Source organism: Solanum tuberosum, unplaced genomic scaffold (genome assembly GCF_000226075.1).
Source record: "Solanum tuberosum cultivar DM 1-3 516 R44 unplaced genomic scaffold, SolTub_3.0 scf00129, whole genome shotgun sequence".
NCBI lineage: Eukaryota > Viridiplantae > Streptophyta > Magnoliopsida > Solanales > Solanaceae > Solanum > Solanum tuberosum.
In genome coordinates, this window is record NW_006239057.1 from 55,150 (window position 1) to 76,719 (window position 21,570).

A 21,570-nucleotide genomic window follows, 5' to 3' on the forward strand; every position below is an offset into this window, starting at 1 on the left:
TGATTTTGATTCTATAAAAAAATTCATTTTTTGACAATGTATACAATATTCAAATTGAAATAAACTTATTTGTCAATTATCTGTTATAAATTTGATTATATATCTATACTTCTAGTGATATATATACTCATTCCTTTTTTCACGAGGTTTCAAATGTTCCAGAAAGACTGTTTTCGAAAGATATTCAGCTAAAGCATAGCAAATCAAAGTAGTTATCGAAGAAAGGAACACAACAGAGTAGAGAACATGTCTATTATTATTGATAAGGAAAGCAGTACAGAGTATTCAGAAAAAAGATAGTAACAAAAAAATAACGCTGTAACTGAAACACAATAGACGATAAATATCAAAAGTAAGAAACTACATGCATAAGGCTAATATTACGCATAGATATGGGCTAATTTTACCCTTTAACTATTCGAAATGGACGTGTAACTTGTTCTGCATAATCTGTTTCTGATGAAGGACTATAGGCAATAAATTTGCAGGTGTAATCTCTGTTTCAGATGTGAAAAATGTGTGTTAGTGTTGTTTTTGTTGTCCATTTGTTGAATGCTGATTAACAATACTTGGCTTGGCTGGTGTTGAGCGTTCTGACTGAGAAAATCTAATCAAGATTTGCATAAGTAGTGTAACAACAGCTAACAGTGCAGCTGAAATTGCAACACCCTTCCATGAAGACAACAGTGCTGTTGAGTGTAAGAATTTTATAGCACCAAATAAGACAATACATGCCCAAGATACAATAACCTGTTATTTAGAAAAGATCAAATTAGTATGCTGGAGAAATAAAAGAACTCAAATGCAGTCTAGTGATAAGAGCGCAACATATGATGTGTGGATTAGGTTAGGTGCATGTCATGAAGCAGAGGCGGATCCAGGATTTAAGTTGTATGGGTTTTAATATTTTAAGTTCTCAGCATTGAACCCATTATATCTTTAAAGCTATGGTCCATATCTACTATTTTTGTGATCTGCGTTGAATCATGAATGTACTGGGTGCAGATCAACTTGGTGTCGGTATTCAAACATCTGCCTCTAGTGTGATGTGTGAGTTACACGTTTAAGTGAAGAAGATAGATAAGGGAACCTAATATCCACCAAGTTTCAAATTGTGCACCAACCCTTGAGATTTCTTGATTCTCACAAGAAAGAAAGAGATGTAGGAAGAATTTATCTAGCTTAGCTAGCATGTTTCTTACCACGAAGGATTTCACTGGACGGCCAACATTCTGCAGCTGTTGTTCTCCGAAGGTGTCTTCAGCAATATGTTTGTCCAGCAGTTTGTCCTGGTGACAAGATTAAACGAGAAACAGTTATATAATGGCAACCTAAACACTAGATCCTCGAGATACAGTAGACGTTTCCTATGTAGATTCAACACGAAAGAAAGGTAACCTTGGCCAGAAAGATATCTCTACACCATTGAGCTGTGGCTTCATCATTTTCTGGTAGATCCTTCATCTCGTGGCGTTTGATGTGCACATGAACCTGCACCATAACAAATAAACATTGAAACTAAACATAACACCTTTCCTTTTGCTAACTTAATGAGCCTATACTTGCTTCCTAATCGTTCCCCAACTCATAAACATGAAACCAACAGACAAGTCATCGATTAATTAACAATGGATGAACTGACTTATTCAGATTAACATAGTGCCAAGACAGTCATAACTTGTTATACTGAAGCAATAAATGACTTGCGGATAGTTTGATACATTACCAGAATTCCAAGTTATTGATAATTTTGCTTACCACAGAAGATTGACCCTTGAAGATTCGCAACATTGTTGGCGCTGGTGAGCTTTTAGGCATGGCAAATGTAACATCATAAATAGCTGGAACAAATGAGCGCATATGACTTACTGCTGCGACAAATCCCTGAAACCATCAAATAAATAAACATTTGGTTTCTTCAATACAATCTCATAATAGATAGCAAGGCAAAATGTGACAACACTACCAACTTTAGGAGCCATTACAATCTTAAAGAGAATCTCTTGATGATTTGTGTAATAACTTGAATTCGAAAGCATCAACCTACTTATGATACAATATACAAACTTTACTTCAAATATGATTTAGTTGGGGAAAGAGGGTAACGTTTGGTGCTCACCTTGGTACGAGGAATTAACACATTCTTCGGAACAGGTAGCCCTGCTGAGGCTGCATATTCTTGAGCAGCCAAAAGCTTTGCCTGTGTAAAGCGAGTGCCTTCAACAAAAAGTGCCAGCCAGAAAGGTTGAGGGTAATCTCGTAGCCATTGAAGACCTGACTGCAAATTTAACCCCATAAGTATCAAATTACAATTAGTTGTAAATCAACAAAGACAAAACAGATCCCAGACACTCATCAACAAGCCAAACTAAAGAGAAATGTAAATCTAGATATGCATTTTGTAGTATTGAAAGTATTTGGATACAAAGATGCTCAAGTATGCTTAAATGTGCAATGAATGACTAAATTGATCAGGCTTAACTATACCTTTATCGTGTTTTCATCCTTGGCCCAGCTTCTTTCAAGGAATAGGTACTCAGAAAACCACATTGACCAACCAAGTACCTGCATAATGCATAAGATTAGTGACCTTAGTAGAGAGATTGAGAAAAAGAAAAATAAACTGGGAGAGTCCCATATATATATAATAGAAACTTCAAGGAAAAATAGTTAAAAAGTGTTTAGGAGCAGTCACTAACAAAAACAAGAGCAAAATGCTAAGATCATGTTTCCTTCCTGTTAACAATATACCACCATATTCAAATAAATGCAGATACCCTCAAGGCAGGGTAAGTTCTATATACACTCTACCCTCCCGAGACTCCACTTTGTGAGATTACATTGGGTATTTTGTTGTTGTTGTAAGCGATTTTCCTCTTGAGGTTAGAATTTACTACAATGGGGACCATACATCTAAAATATTATTGCTTCCTTACTCCATTTTATGCACAATGAACTTATAAAATTCCAAAAAAACACAACAAAGCCATTACTCTTCCAGAATCCCAAATAAATTGCTGGATAATATGGGAATTGAGAGCTTCTCTACAGGAAAATTTACTGAGAAATGGATAGTAACTAGCTTTCGGTCAAAAGAAGAGTGAAAATCTTTATAACATTCACTCCAAACACTTAACTGATCAAAAGAAAGAAAAAGTTTCACTCAAAGAACTTACAGGAAGAAATTTTGAAGATTTCTTCATAACAGCTAATGCGCTACCAAGGCAACCGGATCGCTGCAATTGAAGGATTCAAGAATCAACAAACAGAAGCCAATTGATAATATTTATTAGTAATCGCCTGAAAGACCACATCTCCATCAAGCAATAAAAGTAAAGTTCCTATAAAATTACTAGCTAATTACAAGTTAAAAATCCATAACAAAAACGTATATAGGCGATGAACATAGACATGTATGGAGTTGGATATAAAAGTATCACAGGGATACATTTGCATAGGACAAATTGTTTGCTTAAGGGTTTCGACATAATAGATCACCGAGTAGTGATTATAGTTGTGCAAACCTGTGCTAAGACCCATCCAACTAGCCAATCAATGTCACTTCTGTGATTCGCTATCAGCAGGGCATGTTCTTTACCTGGAAAGATCAGCCGGCACAGCAATAATAAGCACTACATCAAGAAACTTGACAAAATATACATTACAAACACCAGTAGAGTAGAAAATGGAAAATGGAATCCAACTTACCCATTAATCTAAAAGTTTCTGGGTCCATGTACAGTTTAATCTGCAACCAGATTAACTCATCAATGAGAAAAGAGTATCATGTGGCAAACATAAGAAGAAACTGAGAGAAAGCAAATCAAAAGTATGTAATATTCCCCATCTTATCTCAAATCAGTTGAACCTTTGTCATTTTCCCAGGAGATCAACCCAGAGTTTTGGTAAATACAGAGGGTAAAGTGTGACACAAAAGCAACGAGAACCTAAAAAAATATTAAGAACATGGAAAAAGCCACAATGCAAGGAACATAATGAATCTAATGGTAGTGCAGACAAATATATCAATGAAGTAAAATTATGGATTTATTACACATAGTTGTTACCCACATATTGGTAGCATTCACAACACTGTCATGCTTGCTTAGCTTCAATTTCATACTTTATTGGGATCGCGAATTACTGAGACAATAATCATCATAGCAGCATGGAACAGAAAAAAGAAACTATCTTAGCAAATCCTTATCCATAATTCAAGTCCTCATTTTCATCTAGTAAAGGTTCTTGATTTGTAATATCAAATTTCTCTATAACTTTCATATGATATGCTTAACAATGAGTACAAATCCTAGTAGGACAGGCCAATTATGTTAAAGAAAAGAGCTTCTTGTTATTTGGACAATTGGTTTACATGCCAAGACTGTAACTTTTTACATTTACATTCTTGGCATAAATTTCTACATTTACATTCGGAAACAGCTCCTCTACACCACAAAGATATGGATAACGTTTGTGTACATTCTATCCTCCCCAAACCCCATTGTGGAATTACACAATGTAACATATACATATATCCAAAACGAATTACCTCTACACCAGCCCGCCAATCAACTAACCAAACAAGCTCCAGCCATAAAAGTTCTGCAAAAATTCTATTAATCCTCCTGTATATGTTCTTCGAAAATGGCCTTATTAAGACAAAGCAAGCAGCCTGCAATTCAACACCATATCAAAATTCATTTCACCAATTTTTTCATTCAACAAAATAGCAAAATAAAGTACAAGCAGAGCTAATTCTGTACTGCATTTACCATTAAACTTAACAAATCATAGATAAATAAACAAAAGACTTCATTTTTACTTGAAATTGAGAAACCCCAGATGAAAAATCCAGCAAAACTTCAAAAAATTCACACAAAAAAGAAGCAAAACTAGAAAAGGGGGAAAAACCCAAGTGAGGGTTTTGAAGGTATACCTGTATGAGATTGATGAAGAGGCCAGAGATGAAGAATACAATGCCCATAGGGACGATTACAGCTGCTGCTGCAATAGCCATATTGAGATCTGAATGAAGAGATACTCAAAGACTGAAATGGTGAAATGAAGATATAAATCTTTTGCATGTTACATAATCTTTGGTAACATATATTGTGCTGTATTGTATGGCGCGTGAAATAGTAAATAGTCTTTTATTTTTAATAAAAAATCTCGTATTTGAGTCCTCTCGATGCAATTTACCTTCGATATGGAATTTTTTAGTTTTTAACACTAATTTGAATTTAATCTGACTTCATTATTTTTTATTGTCACATAATATAACACATCAATAATTTAAAATATAAATATACCAAAAAAGTAAGATGCGAGTTAAAATTATTAAAAACATTACGCCGGTAAAAATAATAAGTAGAATAACAACACAATAAATAAATCATTATACAAAATAAGACTTTTCATCCGTATCTAATAATGAAATTAACGATAGAAGAAAAATTAAAATAAACAAAAGAATATTATATTTAAGCTAAAACGCAATATAATACAATACTATATCATAAAATAATCATCCAAAGAAGCTGCACAAACTTCAAAGAAATCAGCATGAATACTATCTGTATTGAAAATTGATCTCTCTTTTCTTGCTAATCCCTAAAAAAAAATATACACTTTTCTATATTTAATAATAATAACTTAAAAAATACTACTTATTTAATCTTTAATGCAATATTTATGGTCATATGAGTATTAATGACTGACCTATGTGATCTTTAATGCGATGTTTATAACCACATGAGTACTATATATCATACATTTCAAACGTCTTATTTTCTCCGTCCGTTCGTCTTTGTTTATATATATTTAGTTTAACATATTTTTAAGAAGCAATAAATGAAGCATAATTTTATCATATCATTTTAATTATTATAAGTTATCTTATTCATCATTTCTTGAACTTTCAACTTAACAAGTAAAAATAAGCATATATTATTAAATATAATGAACAAATAAATATGAACGGACAAGTATCATTTTTATAACCAGACAGACGGTGTATATTTATAGATATCATGAAAATTTATTGTTGCCTATTTATGGATGTAGTTGAGGAGAAAAGATTGGCAGGTCCATAATTAATGGATTTAACTATTTATTGATATTTTCAAGAAAAACTTGAAATAATTTTAATTTCCTTTTTCACCCAACAAATGGATTTAACTTCTATTTTTGGAGAAAATGTACTTCTATTTTAGTGGCTTTTTTTTTTCTTTTTGAGAAAATATTTTAATAATCTAAAGTAACAAAAGAAAAAGATAATTAAGGATAGGGTAATACATGACACGCACAAAACATAATAAAAAGAAGGGCTATGACTCCGGTACTATGTTCTCCATAATTATTTTTGATACTAGAGAATCGAAAAGAGAATTGTATTCTCTTTTTTCCATTTTCAAACAACATATAGGTCTTTTATGAAGTTGAATGTCTGAATGATCACTCAACTTATAATAAGTAGTTTAATGGTAACGACAATTATAAACTTAGTATAAGTTGAGTGATAGTTGTTGATCAATTACTATAAGTTGAATGATCATTCAAACATTTAACTCGATTATTTGGGCTATTAGAGTGTATTAATAAGTTAAAAATTCACTCACATGTTACATTTCCATTTACAAATTTTGGAGTGGGGTTGGCATAGGCTAAGCCCATAGTAAATGTAAGTAGAATTGTGAAAATGGAGGATGACTAGACAATATAAATAGAATATACACAAATATATGTGTGATACATCTCAATTTCTTTAAGGAAAGAGACTTCATTCCAACTTTTGTTCATTATAATGATGTAATTTGCTCAAATTCCACCTCTATATCATCCATGAAGAAGTAGCAAAAAATATGCATTCAAGGATGTGACGTAATGATAAATGAAGTGATAGAAGAACCATGAGGTCTAATGTTTAAATTCTAGCAGAGGCAAACATATTTTCAATTTCTTCTCATTCGTTTCAGCCTTGGTAGGCAAAGTTGTCTGGTAACAATACTGGTGAGAGGAAATCAATATCACGTGAAATATTCAAGATGCACGTAAGCTTGCTCGGACACCGTGAATTATGCAATAACATTCCATATGTTTGGTAGTGGAACTAATTAAGATGTTTGGCAAAATACATTGTCACATATATCCAATAATTAGATTTTTGATAGTGAAAGATGATTACATTACCTAATAATTAATATAATGAAATGTTATGAAACACATGTAATGGTTGGGAAGCTGATTGATTTCCACCATTACTCTACAGGGAAATACCCAACTTATTCTTGAATGATTTGGTTTCACCTCTAAAGAGAAATAATTTGAATAATTTCCCTTTGTTGAAGTGACTAAGAAAGGATGTGCCAACAACTAAATTAGATGGTCTGCCTAATTCAGATTTGTAACTCGTAAGATCCGTTAAAGGAGGAAAGTGTTGTATGTCAAGATTTTTCGAACACGGCTAGACTTCTAAGTAAAGATAAAAGAATCTCATCCATTCCACGACTGGATAGTTAGTAGAATATGAAGTACCTTTTATAAAGTTAAGTATAGTCATAAAAGCATCTAAAAGTTATCACATGAATCCTCTTTCATAAAACAAGGTAATAAACCTCTAGCTAAAATTTACCCTTGTGCTCTTAATTTCCTTTTGTACATATATAGCATTAATGTGCTGGAAACATTAGCCTAAATTCATTGAATTTTTGTTTTGCCAAAAGATGTATAAGTTAATAAAACAAGACTTCTAGAGTCATATATAGACATAAAGGCTAAAGGTAGAGTAGTAGTGCAAGGACTATGATTTCTTTTTTTTTTATTGTTTCCAATCCGATATTCAGCTACGACTCGACTAATTCAAATATGTGAATGTTAATAGTATTTAAATTTGTGAATACTAACCTTAGCGAACGCGAATTCGCAACAACCGTGACTTATAGAAAACCCCTCTCTAAACCTTATTTATTTATTTTCACTAAATAAAAGAAACCTAGCTCCAACATTTTTTAAATTATAATGATGTATTGTTTTCAAAAAATGTGTTATGGTCAAAGTATTATTCCTCCAACTGTACAACCAGGAAAAAAAAAGTAGAAAAAAAATAAATAAGGAATATTATAAAGTTTCCCTCAAATTCAACCTTCATAGACAAACAAATAAACAAACAAAGATATAAAATTTAATAAAAAGAGATATGTCCATTATATTTAATATATAAAATTTGAAGAAACTAGAACCATGACAACTCCAAATCAACATTTGACTTCAGAAACATAGTTGAATTGAATATGATATATATGTTTGCTTTTTCTAACATTAGTTTAATCAAATCATATCATAGTAGTTGCTTTTTTTCACATAATTAATATAATCAAATCTCTTTATAACGACGTTATTTATCTGAATAATATTTTGAATATTATAGCAAAAACGTTATTATAAAAAACATATAATAACATATCATAACATGAAACATTATTTTTTACAAAAAAATAAATTATTCTTTATAAAAAAAATGTTATAGAGAAGTTTGAGTGTCTGACCACATAATAATCTCATTTCTTTAAGCTCCAATAGAAAATAACATAATTATACAATTTGATATCACAATTAAATTAGTACTAATTAATTATAAAGGATCAATATTTTTTTTTAAAATGTATTTTTTTTCCCTATCTGTTTATCTATTTGCCTTTTCCTAGTACTCAAGAGACTCGTGATTTAGAAAATTTTAGTTTTTAGTTTATGGTTTATTCATTTTTAAAAAAAGGTTATTTTCAACTACTGAATTTTCAGTCCTTATCATTTACAAATTCTAAGATATGATGCCATTTGGTTAATTCAACACCAAAGATATAACTTTCAACAAGAAAAGAACATAAAGAAAAAAGATAAATCCACCAATCTAAAAGGACATCTTTCTTTTTTCCCCTTTATTATAAATGGTCATCAATTAATCATGGTTAAATAATATATATATATATTACTATAATATTTATTTATACTTTTTTTTTGTTTTTATTTTACACGTAATCATTCTCGTGCAGAATCATGTTAATCTTCTACGTATCGTTTACATTTATAATGTCCTAAAAGGGACTTACTTGAGCCAATATTCTTTATACAACAGCTTTTGGAATCTTATTATTTATCCAAAAGGAACTTAAAGCATATTAGATGTTTTTGAAATTCTTTATACCAATTGGGAATTCCAAATGCACATAAAAGTTAACAGCATCTAATGAATTACTATTAATATATTTGCCATGAAGCTCCACTAACATAATTATCCCTTAAAATACAAGGATTCATTATTCCTAATCTAATTTTTAAAAATTACCAAAACATCAAATCCAACTTTTGGGGAATTGGAATCCACCACAAGTCCACAACTAAGGATTTCCATGTATTTGTAAGTAAGAATCCTATCAATCTCCATGATAAAGGTATCGCATTCAAGAGCGTGATCCAGTGGTTAACGAAGTAAGCGATGAAGGTAGCTTGGGGAAAAAAAGAAGTTCAATTGAATCTCGTTCACTAAAAAATTATACTATGCAAATAAGATAAAAACTAAGTGGTTTTGAAGCAATCAAGGGAAAATTCTAGTAAATGCGAAAGAGATTCAAAAATTGTTTTAGATCACAAGTTCAAATTCCAGATATGAAAATCCCAACTCTGACACTGTGGATTACTAGGGTTCAAATACCAATAAAGTCAAAAAAACACTTGTTGATTTCTTTCTATCTGTCTAAGCCTTACTAGGCGCAATTATTAGTAGGAGGTAGCAAATATCATGAAAGATACTCGAGGTGCGTGCAAGCTGGCTAGGAGAATGTAGTTGTTAATGTATCAGCTAAAGGCATATGGAATTCTGATTCCAAATTTACATCAACAACTACAATCAGAAAGTTTTTTTATCTACCTTTACACAACACCTTCTAGCACTAACAATATTCCAAGCAACAAACATCAGAATACAGAAAATACTCATCTGGGCAAAAAAAATCAACACATTTAACAATATTCAGATGAAATAATTTCATGTTAATGCATAATTGTCACAAAAATGACAACTGCTTTCAGTACTCTGATCCAAATAAGCAAAGGTAAAATTTTCTTATGAGTAATGAGTCTACATACTGTAAGGTTAGAGAAAACTCGCGTAAACAGGTTTTTCTCTTATACCTGCTTTCAATCAAATTAGAAAAATAATTTTCTTCAGAATCATGGACCTTCTACTGCTGCTGGCCTGCTTCCAAGCCAACATGAAGTGAACACCAAGAATTGAAACCAGTGACTATTTCCGAAGCCTTATGCTTTGGTAGCGTCAAGGATCGGTAAAATGTAAATAAGGATATTTTACCGAGCTATAAGCTGATCGAGCTTCATTTGCTCCATCCATGCACCAAGTTGATCATATTGTTCAATCTGGGAACCAGAGGTTGAGCCTTCGCTGATATCTGCACCAGAAACTGTAAGGCCTGAAGCTCGAGATGCAGATTTGTTCTTAGCTTCCTGTGGTGATTCTTTGACAAGAGATTGGACCCAAGATAGATCAGGCTCTTCCCCATTGTTGGCAAGCTCAAATGATGATGATCTCCTTAGCCTACCAAACTCCTCGCTATTGACAGCCCAATCTGGCTTTCCTGGAGCTATGCCCCAGTTTGACCAAGTATCGATGGGAGAGCCAGCAATGGCAGAAGCAGCACTGGAGCCAAGATCACGAGAGCTGAGACTCCTAAATTGATGTTGCTTGTCACCTTGAGCAAGCATTGAGACACGGGAACTCATTGGTGAGATTGGTTCCATTCCTCGGGGAGACATACTCCGCGATGATGGAACTCCAAAAGAGCCCTGCAATAGAGGATTGTCAACATTTCTTGGTGAAAAATTTGTATTAATCGGAGACAACATGGCCTTCTGCTGCTGCAGGTATTGGTTGAAAACCGCGGACTTGTGGGTTGGGGAAAAAACAGCTTGAGATAAAGCTTGGTCAGAAAATCTAGGAGATGAGCCCTCAGCAGAAAATAAATCCTCGAGATTCGAAGGGGTTAAGGTCTTAGGACGAACTGAACGGTTAAAAGAATTAGCACTCATGCTGGACTGGGATAGGCAAGACAGTCCATTTAGTAGCTGCTGTTGCTGCACATCAAAATCAGACAACATAGTCAGGTCTTTAGCAGGGATATCTCTTGCATTTAGTGATGAACGCAAGCGACTGGACTGAAGATTGCTTCCAGGAAGATGCAAAGCTGGGACATTTTGTGGTGGCCAACCCATGTTTGAAACACCATTAGCCGAGGGAGACATTGGAGGAGTGAACGGTGACGGGGACATGACAGAGACTGAGGATGGAGAACCTGGTATAAGGCCCATTGCAGCAGCAAAATCCATTGCATTGGCAGCAGAAGCATTTGATCGAGGTGACAGAACAGCAGAACCAGTAGAGACATACAGTGGCCTGAGTTCCTCTTGCATGTGGGCAAAGAAACAAACTCTTCTATCACAATTTGTACCATCTTTGCAAAGCCGGGTTCGATATTGTGCAGGATGCAACCAGCACTCAAAAACTCCATGAGCATATTCACACATGTCCCCTCGTCTGCAAGCTCCCTTGCGGAACTCAGGGCAAGGTACACAGCTGTAGTGATACTTTCTTGGATCTCTTCTTCGAGCATTTTCACCTGGATGGACAAATGGACATTCAGTCCAATCATGGGAGTATGCACGAGAGCAAGGCTTAATCTTGAATGAGAACATCCTGAATTCATCTGTGGAGTAGATGCTGTTTTTTATGTCAGGTAAGGAAGGATCAATCGGGTATTCTTTCTTCTCTGGAGGAGAGGGCACAGGGAGGTCATTAGATTTTGCACTCCTCGGGGAAGAAGTTGTATCTGAAGCAGAAGATGGGGATATATTTCCAAGAGAAGGCGAAAGTGGTGGAGAATTTGAGTTTGAACTGGCCATAGACACCCTCAGGTTGCAATCTCCCATTCCATCAGTTTTGAGCAGATTTTCTAGACACGATTTCATGGTGTGATCCTTCAGAGAAATAACTAAAACATCAAGAGGGCGATGACCATAGGCATCTTTGAAGTTTGGGTCAGCACCAGCTTCTAAAAGCAACTTGACAGCATCAACAGCATTCAAAGATCCACCTGAGGCAGCACAATGAAGGGCAGTGCTATTATCACGGCCACAAGAACGATTCACATCAACTCCAGCTAGAGAAAGAATCAGCTTTAAAACATCAATACTACCATACATAGCAGCAACCATTAAAGGGGTTCTATGCTCGAGAACCATTTGCCTTGAGCCCTTTTGACGCCCATACCACAACCCAACCTCATGAACACTGGATAGATCATGCTCAATCCATCTTTTAAAAGCATCTATATCGTTGTTGGATGCAATTTCAAGCAAGCTAGCAAGAGTATCTTCAGTTTCAACAGTCAAATGATTCATGTTCATGCCTGTAGTTCAATATATACCAACTGAAAGAGATGAAAATCAAGAATTAGTATCACAACACAACATATCAAGCAAAATCTATTACGGTAAATCTAGAGCAGCACAGAAAAAGCCAACCTCAGTGACAACTGATAAAAACTTAACTTCAATGGCACATTTGCAGGTTCACGAAGCAGTTGCTTTATTGACAGAACTTAACTTACTGTACAAATTAGAATATTTGCACAACCAAGAATTATCTCTATCACAATAAAAAAACAACTCACCATGCGGAGACGTCACGAAAAAGGACACTTATCTTCTGATTCTCAAAGAAAAAGGTAAGGCATAAATCAGAGAGACTGATGGGAACAAATACTAATATTCTCTACAGAATGGCAAAACAGAAAAGAAAAGCAAAAAGACTCTGTCTCAATCAACCTACGAATAAATTCACATACTACACGAGCGTTACGCCATACATTTTCGTAGTAGATTTCAAAAATTTATCTTCATATATCTGTTTGGCCGTGAAATTTCATCTCAAAATCTAATCTTTAAACATTTTCAAGTTCCCAGACACTATCTCATACCAATTTCTGAAATTTTGGGACTTCCACTTACGAAAGTTCAAATTTTTCCAAGTAAAATACATGTACAAGCACTTCAAATTCAAAATCTACGGCCAAACAGGACAACTTTTGTAGATTAAAATTCTCATTTTTCTTGAAAACAAAAAGCACAGATTCTACTATCTCAGAATTTAAAAAAAAAGTCTTTTTAAATTTTGGTTTATTTCTAGGGAATATGACCTTTCAAACCTATAACAAGATGCTTCAAGCTTTCAGTCCACAGTTCAATAAAAAAAAATCCCCAAATCAACAAAATCTTTCCAACTACAACACAAACAAAAAAGGGGTTAAAAATTTGCAGCTAATCAACCAAAATCATTGAGCCAAAAGCCAATTACTCAAAAAACAAGAAACCCCTCAACAACATATCATGTGCAGCATAATCCTACAAGTGGGGATCTACAGAGAGACTGTTTCCGATAAACCCTCAACTCAAATAAAAAATTAACAAACATTAACACAAAAAACATACCAAACAAGGACAATCAAGAATTGAAAAGCAGCAGAGCAAGAACATAACAAACAAATGGGAAGTTAAATAAAATCAATTCTCACCAAAAATTGAGCTGATTAGATAAAAAAAGATCAATTTGTTAAGACCAGCAGCAGCTCTTCAGTACCATTTCATGTCTTAACAGGACATATATATATATATATAGATATAGAGAGAGAAAGTGGGCAAGACTTGATTTTTATAGATCTAGAGAGAGAAAAGGAGAGTTGGGGAGAAAAAGAAGGGATTTTTACAGATCTAGAGAGAGAAAGACTTGATTCTTCCTATTTTCTCTTCACCATTTCCTATGTTTTCTCTCCCTCTCTTTTCTCTTTCTTGATTTCTCTATAAATTTTCACTCATTAGTATATTCATCACTCTCAATTTACCTTTTATATAAAAATAAAAACAATAAAAATTACTAAATACATTTAATTTTAATTATAAATAGAAATTATTACACTATTGATTTTTTATTTGACTTATTTATTTATTTTAGTCTATTCGAAAAATATGTCTTTTTCGTTTTCTAATAACTCTTTCATTTTAGTCTTTTCCATTTAATATTACAAAATTTAAAAAAATGCATTTTGGTACCTTTTTAAGATTACAAAATTTGAATATATTATTTACTTTATTAAATTACGCATTTAATCAAAACAAAACAATCAAAATGAAAGCATTTTGGTACCTTCTAGAATACGTATATTTAATTTGAAATTACAAAATTTGAATATATTCTTTATTTTGTTAAATTACGTATTTAGTCAAAACAGGACAATAAAAAAAAACGAAAGGAGTAATTACTAATACAATAACATTTTGACTAAAATTAAAATTAAAGAAAAAAAGGATTTTGGTACCTTCTAGAGTACGTATATTTAATTGAAGATTACAAAATTCGAATATATTATATACTTTGTTAAATTACGTATCTAGTCAAAACATGACAATAAAAAGAAACGGAAGGAGTTATCAGTAATCTATGATAATATTTTGACTAAAATTAAAGAAAAAAAAGATTTTCGTACCTTCTAAAATTGGTATATTTAATTTGAGATTACAAAATTTGAATATATTATTTATTTTGTTAAATTACGTATCTAGTCAAAATAGGACAATCAAAATGAAACGGGAGGAGTAATCAATAATATACAATAACATTTTGACTAAAATTACGAAATTAAAACTAAAGAAAAAAAAGGATTTTGGTACCTTCTAGAATACGTATTTTTAATTTCATATTACAAAATTTGAATATATTATTTACTTTCTTAAATCACGTATCTAGTCAAAACAGGACAATCAAAATGAAACGGAAGGAGTAATCAATAATATACAATAACATTTTCAGTAAAATTACAAAATTAAAATTAAAGGGAAAAAAGTATTTTGGTGCCTTCTAGAGTACATATCTTTAATTACAGATTACATATGTTATTATTTTCTTAAATATCGTATGTAGTCAAAACAGGACAATCAAAATGAAACGGAAGGACTAATCAGCAATATTCAATAATATTATGACAAAATTCTATTGTTACGATTCTTTTTTCATTATTCTTTATTTAGCTTTTTTTATTATTGTATTTTTAAAATATATTTTACTTGAGTTAAATAAAAGTTTATAGATTTTTTACCTATATAAAGTAGGAATAAGATTGCATAGCACCTTCATTTCAAGATGTCACTTATAAAATTACTCTAAATATGTCGTTGTCACTTGTCGTTATACGTTATATTAATAAACACATTATCATTTGCCTCAAAGAATAAATCATATTGTCTCAAAAGCAATAAAATTAAAAATGGAGTCGAAGTCTCATCAATAAAGTAAAATTTTAAGTAGTCATTTAACTAACATTATTTGCTTGTACGTGAAAAACGAAGATATTCAATCTTTATATAGTTCAAATATAATTTCTCCTTTGTTTTTCATTATTAGTTTATATTTTAATTATTGTCTTATTTAACTTGGGAGTTTGTCCAAAAATCGTAACGTCCAATAACTTGTAATGATGATGACACAAAAATGCAAAATATTGTTTCCATTAAAACCTTTCAGTTACAATTTTAACGTTTTTTTTTTGTCAAAATTTATTAATCAATTAATCTGAATTCACATGTCTTTATTATCAAAGCTAGAACCAAGACTTCTGATTCAAAATCATTATTATCTTATCATAATTAACCTTATATTGGTATATGATGAAATGTTTTTTCCATAAGTAATAGAATTAATGACTTTGGTAGTTCATATATTTATGAGTATTAATTGATCATTTGTATTAATAATAACCTTAAATATGGTTGTCAATCTTTAATATTTTCAAATATATCAATATAAATTGTCATAATGTATTTTAAACTTTAGATGACTCAGCTTTGAACTTTGGGTATGGACAAATTCATCGCAGGAAGCACTTCTCTCCGAATGAGGTCCTACGCGACGCAAATTCAAAGTATTCAGACTTTAATACAAAATCAAACATCAGGTGCGAAACAAAAAAAAAACATCTTTAACTAATAGTCAATCAAACACTAAAAAATATCTTATGACAAAATATTTATCTCTATATCAAAAATAATTTATGAAAGCATTTGATATAAATTTGAGTTAAAAATAAAACTATAAAACAATGCAAGATAGTTAAATCTCACGCTTATACCTACAAAAAAAAAAATGCTAAAATCTAAAACTAGCAAAGTGTATCTGGTTTTTTTATTTTTTTTATAAAAATTAGTATGAACCATAATAAGTCCAACACGTTAAATAATCGCATTCAATTAATTTAACTAAACATCTATCTTAAAGTAAAAATACCATTTTCATGCTAATAGCAAGATCATATCGAAATAAATTCAAATACTTCAGTAGATATCGTAATAACACGATCAAAATCATATAATGAAATAACATCGAATCGTCGTAAGAGAAACAACGCGGTTATTATTATGGCCCCAATTCCAAAATCGAGAATACGTGGTTGATGGGCTTTTGATTGATGGATGGTCCACTAAATCCTAAACCTTTTAACTAGTTCGACAAAGCATTTAAATAAAAGCCCATTTGTGATTGAATCCACTAAAATTACAAATTGTTGCCATGTGTGTGATCAATAATTAAAGTTCCACTTTTAATGTTCACTTTTTAAAAAGAAAATATTTTATTGTCATCTTCCACAAAATAAATTTGGGTGTTTTGGTTGCTTTCAAACTTTTTTTTGGACTTCCATACTATGAATGTGTCAAAGTATTAACATTATCCTATAATGTAGAATTATATATTAAAAGAGAAATTTATCAAAATTTCAGTACTCTAAGAGTTAATTACTTAGATACACATTATTTTGCACTATTATTAGTCTGACGAGATTTTGGTGTGCTTCCTGATACGTTCATGTACATGTATATCGGGATACATGAGGTCAAAAATAGTTGTAATTTGTTCTAGATACACTGTATTTAAATAGATTTGTATGTATCTGGGATACATAGACAAATCTCGCTGGCCTCCCTCTCATCTCATTCACCTCATTCCCATCTTGCTCGCCTCTTATATCACGCTCGCATACCTGGAATCCCAAATGCATGCGAATTACACTAGATATATGAATCTAGTGTGTATTTTGTGTGATTCACCGTGTATCTAAGATAGATAAACAAATTTCGCTAGCCTCCCTCTTGTTCTCATTCTCCTATATCCCTATTCCAGTGTATCTGATAGCAAAACAGTATCTATGTATATCTGACTTGAAATAATTTAAATATCTTACTTTTTTCGTTTTAATTTAAATATCTTAATTTTATAAAAGATTATTTAACTAACCAACTCTTGATCTCACTTCTATATTAACTTAGTCAACTCAAATAATGAAACAAAATTCCATTAATTATGTGATGTCCCATCTGAAAACAAACCAAGTTTATGTAATTGTTGATCTCCACAAAGGAAATTTATGCAAAGTATCAACATGTGACATGTTGCTAAATATTTTTATTTATTATTATTGTTAAATATAATTCAACGATAATTATATAATTGTCACAATTTTGATGGTATCACCCCATAACATTATTTTCTACATATATGATGAATGTGTTAATTTGTTCAGCTTTATACAAATTTAAATACTTATTTGTGCACATTCAAAATTTAAAATATAAATATTATATTAATGTCACAATAGTAATTATGTTAAATATAATGCAATAGTAATGATACGTATCACCCTATAACATTATTTTCATATGAATGTGTTAATTTGTTTAGTTTTAAACAAGTTTAAATATTTATTTGTGCACACTCAAAATTTTAAAAATATAAAAATCAATTGAAATCACGTTAAAAAATACGTTTATGTATTATGCCATAAAATAATGCTCCATTTCCCAATTGGAATCAACTTATAAGCACCCTCACTTATCATATAATTATTGATTATTTATTTATTCATCAAATTTTAAATTTATTATATATGGAAAGTTTTTGCATTACTTTTGTATTAGGGTGATTTTAGGTAACTAATTTTGAAATATAACGAAAGTTTTTGCATTTATATTTCCCAATTCTTCTTAAATTTGGTTTCCATTACCGTCTTTATACAAACAAACTTATATATAAGGCATCATTCTATACAGCTTTACAAATTAGAAATAAAATAAAATAGAAAAAGTGGACTTTACGTTTGCATTACGGTTAGTTTGACAATTAGAAAACTCTTTTTTATCCCAATTCCCTCTAAAATTTGATTTCCATTTACGTACCGCTTTTACACTTCTATGCTATACAACCCAATTACCAAAGACTACTAATCATTCTGTACCGTTTTCTAAAACACAACATAAAGTTAGTTTAACAAGAATTATGAGGATCACAAGAATCAATCACGATTCTCCAGATTCAGAATTAGGAGTCAGGTTTCTACCCACCGATGAACAACTTATTAGCTATCTAATAAAATTTGTTGCTTCTAACCATTTCATTTGTAACAATATTCAATTTGAAGATCTTTATGGGAGTAAGAAGCCATGGGAATTAATGGAAGCAGGTACTAAATATTTCTTTACTCAATTAAAGAAGTTAGAACCAAACCATAAAAGGTTTATTCGGACTTTGGTTGGAGGAGGAAGTTGGAAAGGGCAGGACAAAGGAAAACCGGTAGGTGCAAAGAAATTTGGGATAAAAAAAACTTATAACTATGAAGAAAATAAAAAGGATGGTAAGGATGAAGTTAATGATGTTTCTTGGATTATGAAAGAGTATAGTCTTGACGACAAGGTAATAAAGTCGTTAAGAAATAGAGGTATAATGAGGCACGAGGATGTTGTTTTGTGCTACATTAGGAGGAAAGTTAAAGATAAAGAATCAGGACGTGGAGATGATGATGATGATGATGATGACGATGATGATACACAACCCCAGGGACCTAATGCATCTGGATATGGTGATCAACTTCCTCAACAGTTGGTGAAGCCATTGCAAAATATTGAATCAGGATATGTTGGATGTGATGATGAGAAGATGAATGATATAACAACACAACCCCAGTGGCCTAATGAATCCGCATATGGTGATCAACCTCAACAGATGGTGAATCCAATACAAAATATTGAATCAGGATATGTTGGATGTGATGATGAGAAGATGAATGATATAACAACACAACCCCAGTGGCCTAATGAATCCGCATATGGTGATCAACCTCAACAGATGGTGAATCCAATACAAAATATTGAATCAGGATATGTTGGATATGATGATGAGTTGATGAACAATATGACAACACAACCCCAGTGGCTTGATGATTATCAACTTTCTAAGCTAATCGTCACGTGTCCAATGGTTCAAGGAAGTAGTGCTACAATGAATGAAGGAAATATTAATGCTGAATTTGTTGTTCCTGAGCAATCGTCAACATATCACGAAGAGCAAGTGCAGAATGTTGAAGAGACAGCAGATTATCAAGTTGATCCAACATTCACTGGTGTTTTAAACAACGATGAGTGCTTATTAATAGATGAATTAGGTGATTTTGATGACTTTATGGGAGAAAACCAGGTATGGCTATCTGAGTTGGTTTCTTAGTCTAAAATATATAGGTAGTTATGATTACACGAATATGTAAGTGAAATTGTTTCATATAATCAAATATACTTTTATTTCTTAATCTCTACTTATCTGATTGCTAGTACTGTTCAGGTTAAAGTTTGAAAAGAAACTTAAATTTCTTGTTTGCAATTAATGTTAAGTCTCTGCTCAATCTCAGACCTTCAGATCATTTAGAAATACAAACCGTATGAAATTCACTGTTGTTAGCGTAGACTAGTGATCAAAATAGTTAAACTATGTCTATTGTCTGAGGTTGCTATTCTCCTATGATGATCAGCTCCGAGCTTATAATTTCGATTTTCATATTAGAGAGTAAGGAGGTTATATGGGAAAGGTTAAAACCAGAAACAGTTGTTGATATGTACCATTCTGTACAAGGCATTCAATCATATATACTTCTTTTTTCTTGTCCATGTGTAAATGGAGCTTTGGCATTTCATATGCAACATTAAAATCTTTATTCATATATTATAATATACAGTAGATGTTGAACCCTCTTGGTGAAAATCTTGTGTTCGCCACTGCATTGGGCCCTTCGCAATAATACCATTGGAGTAGGGAACATATTGAGAGGTTTTTCATCCTGCTGCAGCTTCTGGTGTGTGTAGATTATAAAAACAACACTAAGCTAACACTCTCAACGGATAGCTGATTCCCAATTGGAATCAACTTATAAGTACACCTCACTTATCATATAATTATTGATTATACATCAAATTTTATTATATAAGGAAAGTTTTTGCATTACGTTTGTATTAGGGTGATTTTAAGTAACTAATTTTGAAATATAAGGTAAGTTTTTGCATTTACATTTCCCAATTCCTCTTAAATTTGGTTCCCTTTATACAAACAAACTTATATATAAGGCATCATTCTATACAGTAAGTAACTGATTTTATATAAGGAAACTTTTTTTTATTTCCATTTACCGCCTTTACACTTGTATTCTATATAAACCCACTTACCAAAGACTACTCATCATTCTATAACCTTCTCTACAACACAACATAAAGTTTTTTTCTACTCTCTTCACTACAGAATTATGAGCATCACCCATGATTCTCCAGTGTCAGAATTAGGAGTCAGGTTTCGGCCCACTGATGACCAACTTATTCGCTATCTAATAAAATTTGTTGCTTCTAACAATTATGTTTGCAACGATATTCCATTTGGAGATCTTTATGGGAGTAAGAAGCCATGGGTGTTATTGGAAGGCTCATCAGATACTAAATATTTCTTTACTCAATTAAAGAAGTTAAAATCGGACCATACAAGGTTTATTCGGACTTTGGTTGGAGGAGGAAGTTGGAAAGGGAAGGCTAAAGGAAAACCGGTAGGGGCAAAGAAAGTTGGGATCAAAAGAAGTTATAACTATGAAGAAAATAAAAAGGATGGTGAGGATGAAGTTAATGATGTTTCTTGGATTATGAAAGAGTATAGTCTTGACGACAAGGTAATAAAGTTGTTAAGAAATAGAGGTATAATGAAGCATGAGGATGTTGTTTTGTGCTACATTAGGTGTAAAGTTAAAGAATCAGGAAATCATATGCCTACAACAACTGCCAATGAAAATGACGATGATACACAACCCCAGGGGCCTATCTGCACTGGTGAATTAGTAAATCATATGCCTACAACAACTTCCCGTAGAAACGATGATGATGATGATATACAACCCCAGGGGCCTAATGAATATGCATATGGTGATCAACTTCCTCAACATATGGATTATGAAAGAGTATAGTCTTGACGACAAGGTAATAAAGTTGTTAATAAAGTACGAGGATGTTGTTTTGTGCTACATTAGGTGTAAAGTTAAAGAATCAGGAAATCATATGCCTACAACAACTGCCAATGAAAATGACGATGATACACAACCCCAG

The 21,570-nt window shown here is 32.0% G+C and overlaps 3 protein-coding genes across 5 annotated transcripts; 1 reads left to right on the forward strand and 2 right to left on the reverse strand.

The window, feature by feature from the left end:
• Positions 1-238: 238 nt before the first annotated feature.
• LOC102584519 (1-acyl-sn-glycerol-3-phosphate acyltransferase 2-like) lies at positions 239-5,095 on the reverse strand. Its single transcript, XM_006351160.2, has 11 exons — positions 4,937-5,095; positions 4,550-4,672; positions 3,709-3,748; positions 3,525-3,598; positions 3,177-3,236; positions 2,488-2,565; positions 2,120-2,278; positions 1,759-1,884; positions 1,399-1,491; positions 1,203-1,289; positions 239-750 (listed from the first exon to the last, which is right to left on the reverse strand). The coding sequence occupies exons 1-11, from the start codon at positions 5,015-5,017 to the stop codon at positions 523-525; spliced, it is 1,149 nt and encodes a 382-aa protein (XP_006351222.1). The 5' UTR covers positions 5,018-5,095; the 3' UTR covers positions 239-522.
• A 4,897-nt stretch (positions 5,096-9,992) lies between these two features.
• Positions 9,993-13,930, reverse strand: LOC102584846 (zinc finger CCCH domain-containing protein 30-like). 3 transcript variants are annotated; one of them, XM_015310404.1, is made up of 3 exons: positions 13,638-13,914; positions 13,263-13,346; positions 9,993-12,494 (listed from the first exon to the last, which is right to left on the reverse strand). In XM_015310404.1, exon 3 carries the CDS (start codon positions 12,469-12,471, stop codon positions 10,360-10,362), a length of 2,112 nt encoding a protein of 703 aa, XP_015165890.1. In that variant the 5' UTR covers positions 12,472-12,494; positions 13,263-13,346; positions 13,638-13,914; the 3' UTR covers positions 9,993-10,359. The 3 variants fall into 3 exon arrangements, with proteins under 3 accessions (XP_015165890.1, XP_006351223.1, XP_015165891.1); XM_006351161.1 differs by lacking the exon at positions 13,263-13,346 and having other exon boundaries at positions 13,638-13,930; XM_015310405.1 differs by lacking the exons at positions 13,263-13,346; positions 13,638-13,914 and adding an exon at positions 12,589-12,770.
• Positions 13,931-20,729: 6,799 nt separating this feature from the next.
• Positions 20,730-21,431, forward strand: LOC107061321 (NAC domain-containing protein 2-like). Its single transcript, XM_015310386.1, has one exon. The coding sequence runs from the start codon at positions 20,730-20,732 to the stop codon at positions 21,429-21,431; it is 702 nt and encodes a 233-aa protein (XP_015165872.1).
• The last annotated feature ends 139 nt before the right edge of the window (positions 21,432-21,570 follow it).